The sequence below is a fragment of the Dipodomys spectabilis genome, unplaced genomic scaffold (genome assembly GCF_019054845.1).
Source record: "Dipodomys spectabilis isolate Male_0828 unplaced genomic scaffold, ASM1905484v1 ptg000289l, whole genome shotgun sequence".
Classification (NCBI taxonomy): Eukaryota; Metazoa; Chordata; class Mammalia; order Rodentia; family Heteromyidae; genus Dipodomys; species Dipodomys spectabilis.
The window spans coordinates 2,430,263-2,447,863 of record NW_024870966.1 but is presented as its reverse complement, the minus strand read 5'-3'; the positions used below and the strand labels follow the sequence as shown (position 1 = coordinate 2,447,863).

The 17,601-nt window shown below is 39.8% G+C and overlaps 1 protein-coding gene across 1 annotated transcript in view; it reads right to left on the bottom strand.

Moving 5' to 3' along the window:
* Positions 1-17,369, bottom strand: part of Wdr11 (WD repeat domain 11) — a 46,628-nt gene extending 29,259 nt beyond the window's left edge. The window contains exons 1-10 of the mRNA XM_042701343.1: positions 17,209-17,369; positions 16,128-16,239; positions 14,160-14,313; positions 12,844-13,017; positions 10,225-10,411; positions 7,856-8,021; positions 6,608-6,722; positions 5,394-5,589; positions 4,750-4,853; positions 1,550-1,726 (exon numbers count right to left, since the gene is read on the bottom strand). Coding sequence (XP_042557277.1) covers positions 1,550-1,726; positions 4,750-4,853; positions 5,394-5,589; positions 6,608-6,722; positions 7,856-8,021; positions 10,225-10,411; positions 12,844-13,017; positions 14,160-14,313; positions 16,128-16,239; positions 17,209-17,294 — 1,471 coding nt within the window. The 5' untranslated portion in view covers positions 17,295-17,369. The remainder of the gene's footprint in view (positions 1-1,549; positions 1,727-4,749; positions 4,854-5,393; positions 5,590-6,607; positions 6,723-7,855; positions 8,022-10,224; positions 10,412-12,843; positions 13,018-14,159; positions 14,314-16,127; positions 16,240-17,208) is intronic.
* Between the last annotated feature and the right edge of the window lie 232 nt (positions 17,370-17,601).

Below are 17,601 nucleotides of genomic sequence, written 5' to 3'. Positions count from 1 at the left end.
AGTCATTACTCTTCCTAAAGTATGTCTCACCCTAGTCAAAACGGCCACACTATGACCATCTTCGAGAACACAACAACAGATGCTAATGAGGATGAGGGGAAAAGGAACCCTTTATACACTGTTTGTGGAAACGTAAGTTAGTTCAGCTATGATGGAAATTCTTCAAAAAAAAATCTCTGTATGGAGATTCTTCAAGAAACTAAACTTAAAACTCCCATATAATTGTGCTATACCACTTTGGAGCTATACCTAAAGGAATATAAATCAACATACAAAATAGATACCTACACATCTATGAACACTATTTGTAATAGCCAAGATATGGAGCCAACCTAGGTACCCAATAGGCAATAATTAGATAAAGAAAATGTTGTACCTATATATAATGGAGTATTACTCAGCCATAAAGAAGAATGAAATTATGTCATTTGCAAGGAAATGGATGGAACTGGAGATCATCATGTTAAAGAAGGTAAGACAAGTTCCGAAAGACAAATAATGTGTGGTTTTATTCATATATGGAATATAGACTTTCAAAGAATGGCATGAGTGCAAAGTGAGGCTGAACAACAGGAGAACCAATGGAGAAGAAAAAGAGTTATAAATATTGTAGAAGTATATTAGACATGCATGCAAATAGCATAATGATAACAGTCAGGAAAAAACAAACAAACAATAACAAGAAACCCATCAGAAACCATTCAAAGAGAGGAGAAAGGGAATAGTAGGAATAGTAGTGGGTAGAATGAGTTTGATCAAAGTATATGCATACATGTCAACAATACCATAATGAAACCCCTTTGTACAATGAATTTATCCTAGTAAGATGTTAAATATAAATGAATGGGTCAGGTTTTCATTTAGGAAAGAGAAAAAGAAAAGAATCATAAGTCATATGTTTGTGGATTGGAAGACAAAGCCAGAAGTTCACCAAAAGCATCTTAAGAGGAAAGGTTCACCAAATAAATACTGAAACCATTGAAAAAAATTTAGAGAAATGTTTGTTAACTTTGCATGCTTAAATAATTTTTGGTGTTCACTTCAGGAAACTAGGCTTGGTCATTATTGTGAAATTAATGTAATAGCTAACTGAAACCCACAGACTAATTCTTCTAGTTATAACATTAAAAAACAGGCAATTTTGAACAAAATGCAGATCTGTTATAGGAATCACCAGCTATTTAACCCATGTCAACACATACATTTTAGCAAATTAAGGACAGTATGATTTTTAAACCACTCACATTAACTATATTATTAATGAACAAAATGCCATGCATAGGAAGACTGGGAAGAATAGCCAAGGAGTCTGGAGTCCACATCATCCAGGGACAATCCCCTGACAGTCTTGAAACCTACTGCTAGTAACTGAGACTAGACAGACCAGTCTCAGATGCCTGAGAAACACTGCAACGTTGAGAACGACAACACAGGAAAAAAAGCAAACAGTTCTAGTATCCATACAAGTTCACTCAGCCACCTGACGCATCCCCTGAGATTGAAGGGTTATCTTATACGATGAGTTTTAAAGAGCAGGTCAAATACGCACCCACAGCAAGCAGTGGCTGATAAATCTTGATGTTTTTTGTGGTCAGCGGAGGGCACATGCGGATGGCGAACTGAGGGAAAGGCAGTCCTGAGAGCAGTCCTGTGAGCAGGAATTTGAGGTGCACCTCCTGCAGAATGGAGCCTTTGGGATGGTCTTCCCCAGCAATTGCACTTTGTCCTAATTTGCCATCAAATATACAGCACATTAGTTATCAGGCATTCTGACCTTAGAAACTGAAAGTAGCTTTACATGGACACACTCGGATCTAGAAGCAGCGGTGTGATGTAGCACTGCAGTGGCCGTAGCTAGAGGGGCCAGTCCTCCACACATGGCAACATGAACACCTGCTCCCCAGGATTCAGGGGCCTATGTCTTCTAAACAATTATTTTACCCAAACCTCCTGATATGAGGGCACCAACCCGAGCTGCAGAACAAAGCAGGAGGGGCAGGTTTGCAGCATCGCCCCTATCCTATCCCCTCCTCCCCACTCCCAAGGCTACTTGTAGCCTGGTTCCTCTGTAAGGGGCACAAAACAGGTAATCGCAAAAGAACATGTTCAAAGAACCCACTTAGGATATCTAGTAAGAATCTTAATGTGTTACAACAAAGCTTAAGGTTATTATTACTTTCTATGTAACACAATATATAAACATATTAACAAGCACAATATATAAACATATTAACAAGTAATACCTTATAGAAACTGCTGCTGTAGATAGTAAAGTCTTAAATGATATTATTTCCATATATAAATATTGGTTGTAAGTGGTCTCAAACTAAAACATGACTCTACCAAACACATGAATAAAGAGTACAATGAAATCAATTCTGTCCATTAGCAAAGGCACAAAGCTTCTTCCCTGTAAACCACTACTCAATATAAACTTGCTAAAAGTACACAATACAGTCTGTGAGCTACCACACGCATATTACACACAGACTGAGAAAGTGAAAGGTAAATTGCTCCATGGGGATAAAACTGTGACTACAATCCTTTGAAGCTATATAAAGTTGTTTTAATATTATTAGATGTTATTAATAATTTATTAATGCTAGTTAATAATGTATTGATGTTCTATATAGAAAAATTAGCTAACAACTTAATCCACTTAGAGGATTCCTTAGGACTGATCATAAAATAGATAGCAATCTCTCTGCTTATTTTGGTAACAGAAATGGGATAGTAAGGAAAGGAAAGTTTAACAGCTAGGCACTCGGGAGACCATCAGTTAGTTTGGTGGTGACTCCCAGGAACTGCAGTGTTTTCAAGTATTTCCTGTAAGAGGCAATTCACAAGGTAGAATGGATTAGGCTCTAACAGGAGAAGCCTTTATCCAATGAATACAAATCAGCCCCTGTATTTAACTGAATTGCCTTCAATTATCACTAAGTACAGAATGAAATTCAAATTAAAAGTTTTAATTAAAATGTTTTCAAGTGACAAAGCTTTATTTATTCAACACTTAAATCTACTACTTTGTCAAGAACTGCTATATAATCTGTATTTTGTTTTTTAAATACTGTAATTTCTATCACTTAGCTACCTAAACAGCATAAAATTTCACCTCCTACAGGCTTTATATTATTGAATAGCTCTGTTCGTAAGTGATTATAACACTTTTCACTTTAAAATTTCATATTTCAAACAGACAAGGTCAATTAACCCAGAAAATTGTGTTACCAAAAAAATTCTGCAAAACTTCTCCATGCGTCTAAGCTTCCTCGCACGGATTCATGTCTGATGGTAAACACCAAACTTTAGATACAAAAGTCAGCCCAGTTGGTCAAAGGACCATACTGCTTGTAGGAACTGTGAGGAAACTGAGGCCTGGAGATGTGAGCATCTTGCACCAGATGATAGTGGAGCAGGCAGGACCAGTGGCCATGGTAAGAGCTGGCTCCAGGACCAGGAGTCCTGGGTTCACAGGCTGGCTCTTACATCTACTGCTGGGCAGCTTGGGGAAAGTCTCTATGCTGTTCTCTGGTCCTCAGCTGCCACATGTATTAAATAGAGAAAATACCACCCATCTGACAGTTGTGGAACTCTATTAATACATACTTAGTAGTACAACACTTGATGCAGAATTAAGACACCAGCAAATGCTATTTAAACAAAGAAAAATCTAATATCCATTCTCAATTACATAAAATAATACACAAAGGTGCAGAAAACTCTGTATAAGCCACATTCATTTAAAAAAATTAAATGGTAGAAATTACTTGGCATAGTTACAGTTTTACAATTTCAAGTTGTATGATATTTGCCACCACAATTCATGCTTCCTTTATTATATACCAGTCCCATGACAATTAAATAACATTTTAAAATCTATAAATATTTATTGAATGCCAAAATTTCTTTAACTAAGAAAATCTGTTTGGGTGTAGTGGTACATGCCTTTAATCCTAGCTACTGGGGAGGCAGAGGCAGGAGGATTTCAATTTCTAGGATACCCTGGACAAAGTTAACAGTATCATTTCTTTTTTAGAAAAGGAGGAGAGGGCTGAGTACACAGTTCAAGTAATAGAGCTTCCCTTTAGGAAGCAAGAGGTTCTGGGTTTAATCCCTAGTACCAAAAGTTAAAAAAAAATTTTTTCTGCAATTGCTCGGTTACTTTCTCATTCAACAAATATTAAGTGCATATCTACGAGGCCCGAGCCCCTGCAATACAAAATTGAGTCAAACACTGTCTCACCATTGTAGAGCTTGTAATTTACCGGAGGAAATAGAAATAGAACCAAAATTACAGTACAGCTGATAGCTATTAAGGCCCACAAAACAAGAACATTTAAATCAGGCTTGGGAGATTACATAACACAAAATGTGATTTGAATTCTGAATGAGGAAAGCATGAATTGAATTTCAAGCGATGGCCAGTGAGCATGCAGGTCCTGGGGAGGAAGGGGCAAACCCAGCCAGGGCCTCAATCTCTAAATTCAGAATCCAGGTACCTGCTAGCATCGCTTTCATTGAGATCAGAATTTCCTAAGAATAAGCGCTTTCTATGTCTAACCACTGTAGTGCCTATCTGTGCCACTTCAGCCACTTCTAGTTAAATAGTTCATAATCCTTTGATTTATTTAGGACAAAATGGTCCTAGATGGTAGTCTTCTTAAGTATGCCCACTGACTTTGAAATCATGTTACCCTTCAAAGGGAACATCTAAGATGCAAGTTAGAAGGAAAGAGCCAAGCTCACCAATCATGTTATCCAGAGAAAGATCTGGGAGCTTGTTCTGTAGCACTCCTGCAGGAATTCCACAGAAGGACACTGGTGAGTACAAAGGTGACACACCAGAACTGCTGCAACGACACAATGACCACAGTTTTAGTTACATATTAGCAGCTCAAAGGTTATGCCAGTCTACCTACATAGTAGTGTTTGTTATTCTTATCCATAGGTCAACGAATGAGTGTCAGTTTTACATAATTCTGTAATGGTCTAAAGCCTTAATTATCTTTTTAAAATATTTTATAGAGTGCCCGGCCGGGCGCCGGTGGCTCACGCCTGTAATCCTAGCTACTCAGGAGGCTGAGATCTGAGGATTGCAGTTCAAAGCCAGCCCGGGCAGGAAAGGGCCGTGAGACTCCTATCTCCAATAAACCACCAGAAAACCGGAAGTGGCGCTATAGCTCAAATGGTAGAGCGCTCGCCTTGAGCTGAAGAGCTGAGGGACAGTGCTCAGGCCCAGAGTTCAAGCCCCCATCGACAAAAACAAAAACAAAAAAAATTAAAATATTTTATAGAAACATGGCTCAACTAATTTTCTATGACTCTGGTAACTTTTTTAAAGAAGGAAACAGAAAGCAACCAGGAAAGCCTGAATCCATAGTTTCACTTACCTGTGCCGTGAGCTTCTAGTACACACGGCAGACTTGAGCTCCCAGATCATGACCCTGCCGTCACTCACAATGAGGGCGGCCGCATTCTCATTGACAGGACAGCACACCATGCTGAAGGGACGGACTGTTTTTGTCACTCGGATGGCATCACACTGGCTTCGTAAATCATAGGTTAGCTCCTGAACAGGATCTGGATCTTAACAAAGAAATGTCTTCTTTCAACATCAGAAAAAAACAGGTCAAAATTACCAGCATTTGTGTCAACTTCCTAAAACTCTACTAAGAACACATGGTTCCATCATTAGTGCAAACAGATGAAGAGTTTCACAATTTACAACTTCTAACTTCTTCAGACGAGAAAGATAATTCACTTAATGAATGTACTCAGGCTTAACTTCTGCAAGGACAATACGATCAAGGCACCTTGTTTTCTAAATAAAGAAACTGGTCATAGAAGGATTGCCAGTGACATCTGATTAATGAGTAATACGCTATCATCTTTGCAGTGATCTACCAAGTCTAAAAACACTGGTACTCTATAAAAGATGTGAAATGCATGCTCCCCTACTCCTACTACAGCATGTCAGAAAAACGTTATTTCAGTTCCACAAAAGGCATGTCTGACAAGTGACTTTCTAATATTTTCTAACTGCCATTTTACAATGTGTACTGATACTAAAGGCACACAGGTTAGACTTAGACTGAAGAAGAATTCACAAAAGGTAACATCTAATTTGTCTCTGGGCCAATCAAGAAGGAATTCAAAAGGTCAAGTCCCTGTTGCACACTGTTATTAATCTTAATCTAAAGATTAATCTTTGGTTTGTATTTTTCATGTCTCATAATAAACCTATATCCTAACATTTTCTAAAGGCAAGGATTAGCATTAACACTTCGCTACCATTTGTCACATGAAGTTAGTTGTTTTTTTGGTCAGTCCTGGGGCTTGAACTCTGGGCCTGGAAGCTGTCCCTCAGATCTTCAGCTCAAGGCTAGCACTCTACCACTTGAGCCATACTGCCACATCCGGTTTTCTGGTGGTTACTATCCCACAGACTTTTCCTGCCCAGGCTGGCTTTGAACCACAGTCCTCAGATCTCAGCCTCCTAAGTAGCTAGGATTATAGTCATGCCACCAGCACCAGGTCACATTAAGTCTTATAAAACCATTTTGAAAAAAAAGATAATTAACATTACTGTGAGTTCTAAACTCACCTGCTTCATCATTTGAAGTGGTGAAAATACTATTATAAGATCTTCGAACACGTAAGGTTATGCAACCATTTTCATGTAGGCAAAATAAACCATCACGCTGAAAGCAGGGTATTACCTTTAAACAGATGACACATTTACTTTTAAGAACACAGTAGAGTATTGAAGTATATGCTACCACAAACAAGGCCACACTAAAGCTACCAGCATAACTATGCTCACTGCAGCATTATTTACCATAGTATAATATGGAATAAATCCAGATGCCCCTCAGTATGAATGGATCAAAAAAATATGGTATATACACAATGAAATTCTATGCTTCCATGAGAAAGAGTGACATCACCCAATTCATAAGGAAATGGAAAGACTTGGAAAAAGTCCTATTAAGTGAAGTAAGTCAGACCCAAACAAACATAGGCTCTGTGTTTTCCCTCATTTGTAATAATTAGTATATGTCTGGAACAATCCTAGCAGAGAATCACAATAGCTCAATAGCTATGTACATATGACCATACAAAATGATGCTAAGCAAAATGAACTCCAAGATATGGAAACAAGAGGTTTTGGGTTTTTTGTTGTTGTTTCCAGTGTACTGTTTGTAGTTATTTCTTTTTGCTTTCTTTCCCCCCCCTTTAGTTTATTTCCTCTGTCATGTACCTGATTTGGGGAAGGGGAATCACAGGAATGGTGGGACAATGAGTGAACCATTGTAACAGTGATTCTCACTGGACACTGTTGGAAATGAACTTTACAACTTGCGGGGGAAGAGAGTCAGGGGGAGAGAGGGAGAAAATGAGGGAGGGAGTAACACTGTTCAAAAAGAAATGTACTCAGTACCTTATGTAACTGTAATTGTAATCCCTCTGTACATCACCTTTACAATAAAGTAAAATAGTATATATAAATATATATATAGTATATGCTATAAAACTCAAAACTCCTATTTGGAGAATATAGGAAAAGAAGCAAAACTTTATATCACCCCAAACCGCTAAAACTAAATATACATTTAAAAAAATCCACTTATGATCCTGACAAAAATCATCTTCATCTATGCAATTCAGTAATTATCAGTCAAAAGAATTTCTAGGTAAATCAAACCATCTAGAAATACAGAAAATAAGCAATGTAAAATAACACAATTACTTAATAAATAGTAATGGTAGAATTAGTGAGTTCACAAGATAATGTTCTTTCTAAATAGCATCCGTAATAGCTTTAGGAATGTAACTGATAAACTGTGGACACCTGCAGAAATGGGACTCCTGTCCGTTCTATTGCGATCACACCCACTGTCTGATTCACCTCCAGGTCAAGGATTAAAATCTCTCGAGGATAAAGCAGCAGCATGTGATTCCTTTTGGAGGGCAGATAGGCCAACTGGAGGCAGTCATTGAGAGTTACAAACTCAGCACTGGAAGAGGTATCAAGAGAAGAACTGATTCAGCACCAGTATGGGAACTGGAGTCACAGAAAAAGAGTTAGTAAAAGGTTAAAATTTGTACTTCACCATAAAAACTGCCAGAAAGAAATGTACTACAGTTTCCTGAAATGACCAACATGGGTTAGAATCTGAAACTTAGATCTCTACTAACAGAATCCAAATTGTGACAGAGTTCATTTTGCAAAAACTGGGGTATAAACTCCAGGCTTCCAGCTTACTAGGTAGGTGCTCTATTACTTGAGTTATCTCTACTGCTCTTTTTGCTCAGGTCATTTTTGAGATAGTCTTGCTTTTTGCCTAGGCTGGTTTGAACCACCTCCTCCTACTTATACTTCCTCATGGCTGAGATGACAGACCCATACCTTCACATTCAGCTACTGGTTGTGAAATGGGGGTTTTAGGCTGGCCTTGAGCCACAATTTCCCCAAACTCTACCTCCGAAATCGCTAATATTTACAGTGTGAACTGTTGACACCTACCATTTTATTTTTACTATTTTAAACGAGTGCAAAAAAAAAAAACCAAAGAAAATGCTTTATATAATATGGGAAGGTTTTCAATTTTAAAATAAATTTGGAGGACTAGAAAGAGATTTGTGATGCCATTTTTTAGTTGGGAGAGCATGAGTAACATTTTTAAAACGGTATGGGGTAAAATGTGAATAGGACCAAAGAGAACACGAACAAATGGATATGAAAGTACTCAGGTCAGTTGTATTTAAAGGAATAATATATTTTAAGGGATGAATATTTAAGGGATAAATACTCAAGATGCATATGATTGCATGACAGAAAACAGACAAGTTATAACTTACAAAAGTATTCAGGAATTCCATGAAAAATAGAAAGTCCTTATAAGATACATAAGGAACAACTTTACATCATCGTGGCATAGGATGGAAGATAAATTAACTGGAAAGCTTTACCAGACTACTTAAAATACAAAAATAGTATTTCTTTGCAAAGGCTGACAGTATCTGTAGTGTAATTAATATGTTTACCATACATTTTCTGGTAATTAGCCACAAAGTCTACATAGAACAATCTTAATATGTCAAAGATAAAAGTTACTTAAAAATGAATGCAAAAAAAAAATCTGCCAGTGCAATAAAAATGTGAGATCACAGTTCAAGGATAAAAACCTGTTTCTCATGGATAAAGTTATTTGTTACTTAACATTTTATTCAATTGAGTTTTCTTAAACAATAGTTCACATTCACTAAGTGAATGTTTATGAAGTCTCAACCACTTCATACAGCATTCACAAACATCATTGTGTCTGTTAGTATTTGTAACAATCCTATGTGTCAGATAATATTCCTCATAATCCCATGTCATTTTATAAACTCTGTTTCTCATCTTAGGAGTGTAATCTGATAAACAAGTTGCTTGGAGCCCAGCAAGAGACATCTTCATCTGTTTGAGAAAGACATTCCCACTTTCCTGTCATTATGAGACCACACAATATTTAGGCCTGGAAAAGTCACTGAAATGAACAACAAACTTTTCAAGTATTCAAATCACCATAACTTTAAAATAATTTTTTTTTTTTTTTTGTGATCCTAGGGCTTGAACTCAGGGCCTAGGACCCTGAGTATTTTGGCTCAAGGCTAGAAATCTACTACTTGAGCCATACCTCCCTTATAGCTTTTATATTTTGGTAGTTTATTGGAGATAAGAGTATACTTGGGGAGAAAAAAAGCCGGAAGTGGCGCTGTGGCTCAAGTGGTAGAGTGCTAGCCTTGAGCTGAGGGACAGCGCCCAGGCCCAGAGTTCAGGCCCCATGACCGGACCCAAAAAAAAAAAAAAAAAAACACCAAAAAAACAAAACAAAACAAAACAAAACAAAAAAAGAGTATACTTGGGCTGGCTTCAAAACACAGGCTCCTAAGTAGAATTAAGCCACCAGCACCCAGCTTAATCTCAAATAAGATAAGTAATAATCAGAGGTAAAATTGTAATCTATAAAAATCATTAGAGAGATTAGCTCAGCTAGTTGAAGCAAAGAGACCAGATAATGCTGGATCTCTCCTCAGAGGAGGTGACAAAAGGATTTTTTTTTCTGTAATACAAGAATGAGAATAGAATGGAATGAGAATAGAATGACGTGGAGGAGAAAAATCAATCATAGTACAATTCCTGATGAATGATGTTATCTTACACTTGTAACTTACCTAGGCTTCTCCTGAGTGATTAGAATTTTGACTTTATTAAGAGCCTTCTTGGCTCCTGTGGCTGCAGCCAGCTTGTTGTGAGCTGGGCTGGAGTGAGGACTAGAGATGTACACTTTTTTCCCAGGGCCTGAGGGAGGCTTGGACGGAGAAAAGTCGGAGATGAACACAATGCCCTCACTGGTGAGTACTATTAAAAGAAGAAAACTCTGATTAAAGTTGAATCAAGTTCAGCACAGGCTTTTATTCCAATATAATTTGAGAACAAGATAATGATAATTTTAATGATATAGAACTGGCAATGTTAAACAGTTATAACATTCTGGAAACATTCTCCTCCAAGTTGAAAAGAAACAGGGCCCATTACAATTCATAGAGTCCTCAAGCTGAGCATCCTAAAAAATATCTTAGGTTATAAAAGATTCTAGAAAGTAATCGGCGCAAAGAACAAACAAATAGTTGTTCTTCAGATAAATTCCATGAAAAGATGCTCACTAAAAACCTTTGCTTATTATATTCCATAACTTCAACCTCAAATGATTTTCAGAATGTAAGTCACACATGACAATTAGCTAGATTCAAAAATCTAACTTGACAGTGTTAACTTTATTAGGTTATTATGAGCTATTCAATCTAAATGTATTTCCTTTTACCTCTCTAACGTCAGAACAAACCAAAGTCTTCACAGGATGACCCACTGCAACAAAGATACACACAAGACACTATGTTGGAAATGAACCTTACAACTTTGGGACAGGAGAGTGGGGAAGGTAGGGGAGGGAAGGGATGGTAGGAGAACAACAAAGGAGGGGGTAACAATGCCCGACAGGAAATGTACTCATTACCTTACTGATGTAAGCATAACCTCTCTGTACAGCATCTTTATGAGAAAATTTTTTAAAAAGTCTTGCCAACTAAGACTAAGTGCCTAAAGCATGAAAATATTTTAACATCCTGTTTTGTAACTATGCCCTTTTTTGACACAGAAATAATAACCAGTACTGGGGCTGTGCAGGAGAAACTCATCCCCCACGGGGTCCGGGCAGCTACAAAGGCTGCCCTTGGCACAAGGATCGAGGAAGCATTCGAGCTCTGACAACTCTAGCACATTGCATGTTAAGTAAATAAAAATGTTAGGACAGCTGGCCCTTCAAAACATTTTCACCAGCAAAAATCACAGAGATGCAGAATTAATACAATCAAGTTAGCCTCAAGCCTCGTCTGCTCTTGGGGTTCCAGACTCCTCCTTCCCTTGTTTGAGGCAGCTGCCTTTCCTCCCGTGCTGAGCCAGCCTTGCACTGTGCTCCCACAGCACTTTTTACGTCAGCAAGCTGGTGAACGAGTGCACTCGCAGACACAGAGGCTGGAACGCACCATCCTACAGACAGTGCTGTAATCACCAGCCATCCTTCCTCTACCCCACCTCTCACTAAGTATGGACGGAGACATAAGCATCAGTCATTCCAACCAAGGGAAAACATCCTGACCATCACTAAGTCCCTTATCTCCTTCAAACTTCTGACCACTACCAACAGGCAGGCATCTGGACCACTTTAACACAGTTCAGCCACCCTCAGTCCCCACTTCTCCACATCCCTTCATCCTGCTTTATTTTCTTTATTACCTCTTCATATTCTAGAAAGTGTGTATTCATTATGGTCACAGCTGATGACCTGAATGCCTCTCACTAGAGTGCCTCTCTGTGCAGGCAGACACCTTTGTCTTGGTTACCAGAACAGTATTAACAGCTCAAAAATATCTTTTGGATACTTGAATAAAGAAGTTGTTTTCTAAATAATTCAGTGCCATAACACATCTGTCTAAAACATTTCTCATTTTAAGATCATATGATCAATAAAACATCAAATTCCATCTCTGTAAGAAAATGCTCCCTTGGACTTATTGGTCATTATATGCATCAATTGAAAGCACTCAATAATATCATTAATTAGGAAGACAAGAACTTAATAGGCCATATACTGAAAGGAATCTTTAAGTCTGAATTAGGACATCTCAATAACCCTCTGTCCCCTAGTTAGTGCAATGGTATTCACAAATTCAACACAGCAAAGGCATGGCTTCCTGGCAAATTCTTACCGTATTTCCAAATGATATGGGGTAAAGATTTACTGTGTGTATTGGGACCTGGAAATATTATAAGTTCATCTTCTCCAAGGGTTTTATCATACGGTTTTGATCAAGCATGATCAAAGAAAAATAAATAAAAATCAAAGAAATTTCAACAATAAAACTTTTAAATTCTTGTGTACATGTGTGCAGTTCAGCTGATAAAGACAAGCTTTTGGTCAGCTCCATGTTGTTGTCAGTTGTGTTTAAATCTTTGTCTAATCCTGCTGAGTGTTTCCCTGCCCTTAACTTTGTGAAAATCTGCCTCCCACAGAACAAGGTCCCAGTTATGGGAATTCTCTCAAACCAAAAAAGAACCTTTGAACAAATCTATCACTTCAACAGCCGCCATCTCCTCAGAACCTTGTACTGGTAGTACAAAGGCTTACTGTACATAGAGAGATGTGCTTCCCCACTTAGCTTAGACCATGTGCATGTTGTCTGTATGGACCACTAATTAGGTTATTAATGCATCATTTAATTAATTTAACTCACAAGTTAAATGCGAGGGATCGAAAGGGTCAAAAGAAAAAGAAAGAATGTTATCTGCATAGCTCTTCTTCCACAGCTTGGTGCCAGTATCTGCATTCCAAAGCACAATGTAATTTGGTGGGTGGATGGCAAGCAGCAAGTCTCGAGAAGCATCTTGATTCCACAACCACTGAACATCTTCAGAGACCAGAAAAAGAAAGGCAAAATCAGAACATGTCCACTTCCGTTCACTTGGCTACCTGTCGTAGATTTTAGTTGTTTTTTAAGTATAATCCTTAAAATCTTAACATCCTTTCCCAAATGTGATATACATGCTTGCTTTTCAAACTAATTTCATATAAAACTGAGTGGTTGATTTAAAGCTCAAGTAACATGAAATATTACTTTAAAGGAAATAAGATAATTTGGCTAAACATTACTTTAAAATAGTTATATAAGACCCTCTCAACCATGACCAAGATGTTACACAGCTCTAATGTTTTTGGGCAATAATTTAGTAAGACTACAGCTTTTCATGATTTTCCCAAGTGATAAAACTGAATGAAGATGTAGCTTAGTAAACAATAAGTACTTCATAAAGACTTTTTAAATCCACATTTAGAAATTTACTCAGTCAAAAATGAATTTTACTGGGTACTGATGGCTCCTGTCTGTAACCCTAGCTACTAAGGAGGCTGGGACCTAACTATCACAGTTCAAAGCCAGCCCAGGTAGAAAACTGAGAGACTCTTATCTCCAATTAACCAGCAAAAAGCTGGAAATAGAGGTTTGGTTCAAGTGGTGGAGCACCAGCACTGACCAGAGAAGTCCAAGTGAGTACGTAAGGCCCTGAGTTCAAGCCCCAGTACCAGGACACACACACAAAATGAATCTTAAGGATTTATATCTAAATAATCTTGTATTGGTTTCAGGTGAGGACTAGAAAGACATGAGTAAGCAGTGTACATGAAAATGAGAATAAAGTTTTGCTCATCTCTATTAATGAAAACACTGATGGGTACTGCATAACAGCAGTTCAGCCAAGTTGACCTGCACGACAACTTAGATTTCGAGACTATGGGCCCTTAATTCTCTCATCATGCTTGATTGAAGACAACATTAAAATTAATGACTTGTACCAAAGTGTAAAGTATTTGAGACTTGCAGAACTATGCATTGATAAGAAAAAGAAAGATGGATATAGATCAGTAGAAAAGGCTGAACACTTTTTGGATCTAACTTGGAAGTGATAAATTCAAAAGACATAGAAAAAAACAAAGCACTCCAGAGCACATACACCCCAAGCTGTGCACATGCTGTGCAAAGTGCACTCCCCTCACCCTGGATAGGCTTGGCGTGCTCCTGGATCTCACACAGAGCTACTCCCACTGCTACGTCCCAAACGATGATTTTCCCATTGACATCAGCAGAGGCCAAGCGCAGACAATAGGGTGAGCCAAGGTTGTGGTGGTAGTTCTCCCTAGCCCATTTCACCTGGTACCAAGAAGAAATCACACAAGATTAATCCTCACGGGATGAATGAAGCATCACTTTCACAAGACACCAACCAAAACTCATGATACATTGGTATTAGAGAAAAAAATGTTAGCATGACTAAATAGAAACTGGACTTCATGGGGCTGGGAAGGTGGCTCAGTGGTAGAGCGTTTGCCTTGTGTGCATGAGGCCCTAGGTTCCATTCCTCAGCACCACATAAGCAAAAAGAAAAAAGCCAGAAGTGGCGCTGTGGCTCAAGGGGTAGAACACTAGCCTTGAGCTGAAGAGCTGAGGGACAGCGCCCAGGCCCAAAGTTCAGGCCCCACGAACGGACTCCCCCCCAACCCCCCCCAAAAAAAAGAAACTGAACTTCATTTGGAACTTAAAACGTTTTTATTATTTAATACTTACACTTCATTATTCAGTCTTTTTTGTTACATAATTATTATTTAATGTTCCTATTTATTTACTTTCATTATTTTAAAATGTTGCACTCAAAATATTTCTGAAAATATTACAATGTCCCTGTCTTTAAAATGTGGAAAATGATGCATAGCTTTAATATTCTGGTAAATTCAGGTTAAAAAACAAAAACCCAGCCAGGGGCTGGTGTGTCTCCCACCTGTAATCCTTGCTATAAAGGAGGCTGAGATCTGAGGATTGTGGTTTGAAGCTAGCATAGGAAGGAAAGTCTGTGAGAAGCTCATCTCCAATTAACTACCAGAAAACTGGAAGTAGAGCTGTAGCTCAAAGTAGTAGAGTGCTAGCCTTGAGCAAAGAGCTCAGGGACAGTGCCAAGGCACTCAGTTCAAACCCCAAAGCCAACAAAAAAGAAACAGAAAACCCTTCAGAACACTTTGTGAAACTCTAGAACACCCTGGAATTCAGTTTTCCTAAAATCTAACTGTAACAAAAGATCTAAAATGATAAACTGCCAAGTAGATTTTTTATGTATTTTATTTTTAATTAAAAGGAAACAATCTGGAGTAAAAAAAAAATCAAAACAATAACAACAAAAAAATCTTAAAACAGGAAAACCTAAGGCAAACACAAATCTCTGGCTGTATTTCTCACAATCATGCTACACATGCTGGATGCTGGATTTGGGTCAGAAGGCAGCCAGAGCAGAAAAATCCATGAGATTCTAATCTCTAACTAACCAGGAAAGAGCCAGAAGTGGAGCTGTGGCTCAAATGGAAGAGCATCAATCTTGAATGAAAAATGAATCCTGAGTACAAGGCCTGAGTTTAAGTATCAGCATACACATACACACAAAACATATGATTTTTCTCTAAAACAAATCATGTTTCATACTTTCAGCAATATTAAGAACAGAATTCTGATGCAATACAATTTGCTCCTCTGTCATCCATCCTTCAAGTGAATGCACCCATGGCCATGTTTATGCATACCACTTCTCTTTATAGTCTTCCCTTTCCCTGCAATGTTTCTCCCTTGCTTTTTCATTTGCCTGACTACCATTTGCTAAAACCTCAACTGGAAGACTTCTGTGACTCCCTCATCCCCGTTAGGTGACATACAGATCCTTTTTCTTCCCACATTACATGGAGCAAGTCTTACCTACCTAAGAACCTTTCCCACAAGATAATAAATTGCCCCAGGGTTTTAAATACTCAAGACCTAATGAGTTTATACATGTAATGAGTTTATACATGTAAATGCTAGCAACCTCAAATAATTACATTTAAACACTACTCAACATTGAGATCTATGACTTAATGAGAACTTAATGATATATTAACCTTCAGACTAAACAGTGTGTTACAGGGTCAAGATGAGATCTGACTTACCTTAACAACATCAGCTTTATGTTTTTCTAAAACTTGAAGAGTTTGGGCAGTATTGGAATCAATTACCACCACAAGCGAATGACATCCATAAGCAATTAATCCTTGCCAACCCCTAGAGAAACAACAATATTATGACTGAAATACAAAGCAAATCTCAACTTCTCTCTTGCCAATCCTAAATGAATGATAAATCTATTCATATGTATGATTCTGAATAAGATTTTTATTAGTTAAACACAAAGGCCTGCTGGGGAGCCTGTGGTTCATGCCTGTAATCCTAGATACTCAGAAGGCTGGGATCTGAGGATTGTGGTTCAAAGCCAGCATAGGCTGCAAAGTTTGTGAAACTCTTATCTCCACCAACCACCAAAAACTACAAGTGGCTCAAGTGGTAGAGCACCAGCCTTGAGCATAAACCCTTAGGGACAGTGCCCAGGCCCCAAGTTCAAGGCCCAGGACCCAGATAAACACAAAACACAAAAGGCCTACAATAATATCCCAGCTAATTGCTTGCTAGACTCATTTATCATTCGGATGCAGGTGTCTACGGTATAGAGAGCTACTAGGATGTGTCTCCTGATTATCTCTGGAGGCACATCCTTGCATTTTGACTCTTCATATTCTTTTACTCTTTATTATTGTTTTCAGTCCTCCCAAACGACACTGCTGTTCACAACACAGAATTCACAAAGAGCAAAGTAAGTGAGCAGTTTCAGGGTTCCCCTGACAACTACGCCCAGAACTTTGCTCTAGGCTCATCTCATGATTAGTTTCGGGAGCTGGTTGTATTCATGGGCATGAGGCTGCCCGGCGTCCACAGGCCGCCCTCGAAGCCGGGGACCAGGGACGGGACGGGCGGGTGACCAGCACGTCTGCCTCGGGTGCAGAAAGCAGCTGAGCTGGGGGGAGGGGGGGGGCGGGCGGGCGGGGAGCGAGGGTCCGCGGAGAGGTCGCGCGAGGTCACGGGAGGTCACGGGGTCACCGGCAGGCGGAGCCGGGAAGCCGGCCGGGAGCCGAGTCCGACCCCGCCGGGCCTCCCCTCCCCGCGCGCCCCCGGCCGACGCCGCGGCCGCGCCCTCACCAGTCCACCGCCGCCTTGTTGTGGGCGTTGAGGGCGCCCGTCAGCGTGCGCGCCGACACCTTGAAGTTCACGGTGAAGGGAAACATGGCGGCCCCCGACGGCGCGCTCCGCCACCACCCCGCGCGCGGGACGCGGCGCTCGGGCGCAGGAGAGGCCGGGCGGTCCCCGGCCCCGCGGCCCCGCCGTCAGGTTCCGCCGGATCCGAGGTTCCGCCGGATCCGGGGTTCCGCCGTCCCCGCGTTCCGCGGCGAACAGATCCGCCGGCTCCTGCGTTCCGCCCGCCCGGAGTTCCGCCCGCGACGCCGTTCCGCCGCTGCGCGCAGGCCGGCCCGCTCGCCTCCCGCCGGGGCCCCGGGCGCCGGAGCTCGGGAGACGCTGTGCCTCCTCGGCCTG